The sequence below is a fragment of the Rhipicephalus sanguineus genome, chromosome 4 (assembly GCF_013339695.2).
Source record: "Rhipicephalus sanguineus isolate Rsan-2018 chromosome 4, BIME_Rsan_1.4, whole genome shotgun sequence".
NCBI lineage: Eukaryota > Metazoa > Arthropoda > Arachnida > Ixodida > Ixodidae > Rhipicephalus > Rhipicephalus sanguineus.
The window spans coordinates 121,692,539-121,696,543 of NC_051179.1; the positions used below are offsets into that span (position 1 = coordinate 121,692,539).

Genomic DNA, 4,005 nt, shown 5'->3' on the forward strand with positions numbered 1-4,005 from the left:
GGTAGTGGGGTGCGTTTCAAAGCATTCAAGCAGCGCCTTTGTTGTTCAAAGAGGCTGAAGACCGCTAGATCTCTTGGTTTGCTGCGACGCTGCAGCTTTACAGGTTGTATTTGACAGTTTTAGCAAAGCGTCGTGCACTCACCGCTGCGCACAGATGTAGCGTCCCATGTCAGTGCAGCAAACTGCATCGAGTTCACGTTTGTTTGATAAGCGCGTCTTACCAAAACTCGTTCAAATCAGCCGCAAAACGACGGCGAAGCTAAGTAGACGCAGCGTCGCGCTTCTCTGACTCGACTTCACAACAAAACGAAAGATGCGTTGGAGGCAGACCGCTTGAACAGACGCACCTGGCATCGCAGCACACGATACGTTAAGTGTTTCTCACTCAATCCAGCACTGTTATTTCCATAAATAGATAATGCGTACTTTCGAGGGAAAAACAAGCGTGTTTCTTTTCAAGTGTTGTACAAAAATAATTCATTATTTGGTGATGCCAAATCTGGAACACAGTTGCAGAGTAATGCATACCCTGGTGGTTGAATTTGTTCAGGTTTCAGTTCCATCTCACGGTCAAGCAAACTTTTTGCAATAAGTTTTACATACAAAAGGATTAAGCAAGTTTTAATTGGAATTAACTTCATATCACTTTGTTTTACACTCGGCAAACAAGCGTCGCGAATCTCAAGAACCTAATCCATCCGAAGCAAATCCGAAGCCTGTACTTCCCATCATTCCCATGGTGGTTGAAGCGCGTCTCAAGGAGCCCGCGTAGACACTAGCGCCAGATTCCCCTCTAGGTATTATTGTAAGAAACTCTATGCCTAAAGCCGACACAGTCGTCAGTTTGGGACTGTACTCGCGGACAACTTTTCTTGGCAATGAAGCGAAGGCTACAGAGCCACAATGCACGTATCCTACCGCTAATGAATGTAGTCCTGCAATGCGTCCGTATTTTCTGCGTGAGATATATAAAATACTTCTTTATTTTCCACATGTAGCTTTTTGAGACGGAACGCACTGCACACAAGCGAAATATTTGTATTTATACATTGGTACTTTGCGTTTTTGCGTGCGTGAAAAAGTCGCGCCTTTTACCCGTACCTTAGACGCTAAGCAGCGTTTGCGTCGAAATGCAACGCTAGCCATCACTTTCCACGGCATTACGAGACGCGCGCCAAACCGGACTACTTCGCGTAGCAGTACATGTGCATACGCTCCGCCCCCGTAGCTTTCCCTTCATTGCCAAGAAAAGTTGTCCACGAATATAACAGCCCACGCAATGCGCAACGAAGAGCTTAAAGATTCGAAGCGCGCAGCTTTCGCTTCAGACAGTGCCGCCATGGTTTTTTTTTTCTCCGGCGCGTCCGTCTGCTCGCTTCGTCCGTCGTCTGGATGTGCTTCGCAGCCGGACGGGCGGCGGAAAGATCCTCCGCGGAAGATATTTCCGCGGTGAAGTCCGCCGTGTAGATACACGCTTATACCGTTATACCGCTGGTGGTAAGTAAAGCCGCGTTCAGACTGCAGTCGCATCTGTCGTAAGTGTCGTATCGCGTAACTGTTGTAACGTCCGCTTACGTTGCTAGCGACTACGAGTGTTCACATTTAGCCGTTCGGTAATATACGTTTTTTGCGACGGGCCAATCACCGCTCTGAAGGCAACTGCGTTTCTCATTTTCCAACATGGCGCCTGTTAGCAAGCAGCTGCTAGCGGAATTCGAGGCTCTTCAAGCTCAAAATGATCTTATCATCGTCTATGAGCTTAACCGACGCAGACGGCGACGTCGTAGAACAATGTGGGTTCGTGAAATATTCCTCAGTAGGGCAGTTGACGGAGATTTCCACAATCTTTTCGCGAGGCTGAGGAGTGGTGATACGGCGTTGTTCTACAATTTCGTGCGGATGTCACCACAGCAGTTCGACTTCCTCGAAAGCCTTGTCCGACCACTTATTCAAGTTCAAGAGACGCCACTGCGAGAATCTCTGTCATCAGCTGAGCGTCTGGCTATTACGCTGAGGTAAGCTTATTATCCGGAGGTTTCTGTCATTTTTGTCGGCTTGTAATTGCGGACGCGAATGCAGGTGAGCCGCTGCCATAACTGTGTATTTGTGCGGAGGGTCGTTTCTTAAATATTTTTTTGGCGGCGGTAAAGTTGCTGTCCGATGCGTACTGACATTTCCGTCTTATAGTCACTGCGGTGACTTATAGTCGCGCGCTGTGAAGCTCGAGTGAAGAGTTCATTTGGACTATAACATGCGAAACGCTGTTGCGATATTCGCGCTGCTTTTCTGACTTTCTTGAAAACATGGTGCGACCATACATCGACGTGCAAAGAACCCACTTGCGACCCTGCTTGTCGTCAGCGGAGCGCTTGGCAATCACTCTGATGTAAGACGTGCTCTCAATTTTTATTGTAATTACCACCACCTAGCGCTGAAATGGCAACAGCCTGCGCTAGGCTTGCACGTTGAATGGGTTGCTGGGAAGCGATGCATTCTTTTCGTAGCAATACTCCAAAAGAAGTACATTACAAGCATACTTAAACGAAAGCCGTGATTTACAAATGACAAACTTTATCCAATTATGTGCACTCCTTTTACTTTATTCATGTATTGTAATACAAAAGTCGTTTACGAAAGCCTGCAAGGCTTTCGTAAACGTAAAAGTAACTTTGCCTATGGCACTGGTACGGACCGGCTGATGCAGTCTGGGGAACACGCCTGTCGTTCCTGATAATTCTAGGACCCCAGTGTAATTAATAATTAGTGTAAAGCTTAACATAGGAAGGAGCAATATTTAGCCGATTATAAGGGTTATACGGTGTGCTCAATTACGGCACCATAGTGAACATTGAAGGCAATTTGAACGTCAATTGTCTGAAAATATTGTGCGACGCTAATCTGCCTTGTAATAACCTTTTACGTCTTTTTTTAGATACCTGGCCAGCGGGAACAGCTACCAGTCGTTGTCCTACAGTTTCAGGGTCGGAAAGTCTACGTTGTCAGGCCTGGTGCCCAAAGTCTGTAAAGCGATATGGAAAGTCCTGCAGCCAAGAGTGTTTCCAGTACTCACCCGCGAGCACTTCGTTGCCGTTGCTGAAGAGTTTTCGCGACGATGGAACTTTCCAAACTGCGTCGGCGCTATAGACGGAAAGCACATTCATCTCAATGCACCACCGAACTCTGGAAGCTTGTACTTTAACTACAAGCAAGGTTTCAGTGTGAACTTGGTGGCCTCATGTGACGCGGGCTACAAACTTACTTCAGTCTACATTGGGTGCTACGGGCGCGAGAGCGACGGGGGTGTTTTTGCAAAATCAAATTTGGGTAAGCTTGTCGACAATGCGGGCAACTTCCCTGCTCCAGCAGATCTTCCATTTGGTGGTCCAGAGCTTCCATATGTATTTGTTGCCGACGACGCGTTTCCCCTCAAGCCAAACTTAATGAAGCCGTACGCTGGCATGCATGCAGCAGGCACACCAAAATGAGTTTACAATTACAGGCTTTCTAGAGCACGTCGATGCATTGAGAACACATTTGGAATTATGTGTGCCCGTTGGAGAGTCCTGAGAAATAGAATGAGCCTTCTGCCGGATAATGCAGTTGCAGTTGTGTCTGCTTGCTGCTGTCTTCACAATTACCTCATGCAAGAAGGGAGGCATGCTGGCAGTTATTGTCCATGGAACTTTGCAGACACCATTGACAGCTCAGGAGGAATGGTGGCTGGTGATTGGAGAAATAGTGTTGAGGGATTACCTCAAGTTGTTCGGCAGGGATCAAATATGCATTCCAGAAGAGCAGCAGATGTGCGGGATAGCTATGCCAGTTATTTCCATGGGCCTGGCGCTGTCGCATGGCAGTGGAAGTGAAATTTCTGTCGTATTCAAACAGTCAGTTTTTTTTTATTAGCAATGCGAACTGAGAAGTTGCGGTTGATGCAATGTTTTGACTTTCCCAAGAAAGGAGGAATAAATCTCTTTCCAAGACTTTATTGCACATATTTGTCTT

The 4,005-nt window shown here is 46.9% G+C and overlaps 1 protein-coding gene across 1 annotated transcript; it reads left to right on the forward strand.

Annotated features, from left to right (window-relative positions):
- The first annotated feature begins 1,899 nt into the window (after positions 1-1,899).
- LOC119391564 (uncharacterized) lies at positions 1,900-3,485 on the forward strand. The gene is made up of 2 exons (XM_037659243.1): positions 1,900-2,015; positions 2,933-3,485. The coding sequence occupies exons 1-2, from the start codon at positions 1,900-1,902 to the stop codon at positions 3,483-3,485; spliced, it is 669 nt and encodes a 222-aa protein (XP_037515171.1).
- The last annotated feature ends 520 nt before the right edge of the window (positions 3,486-4,005 follow it).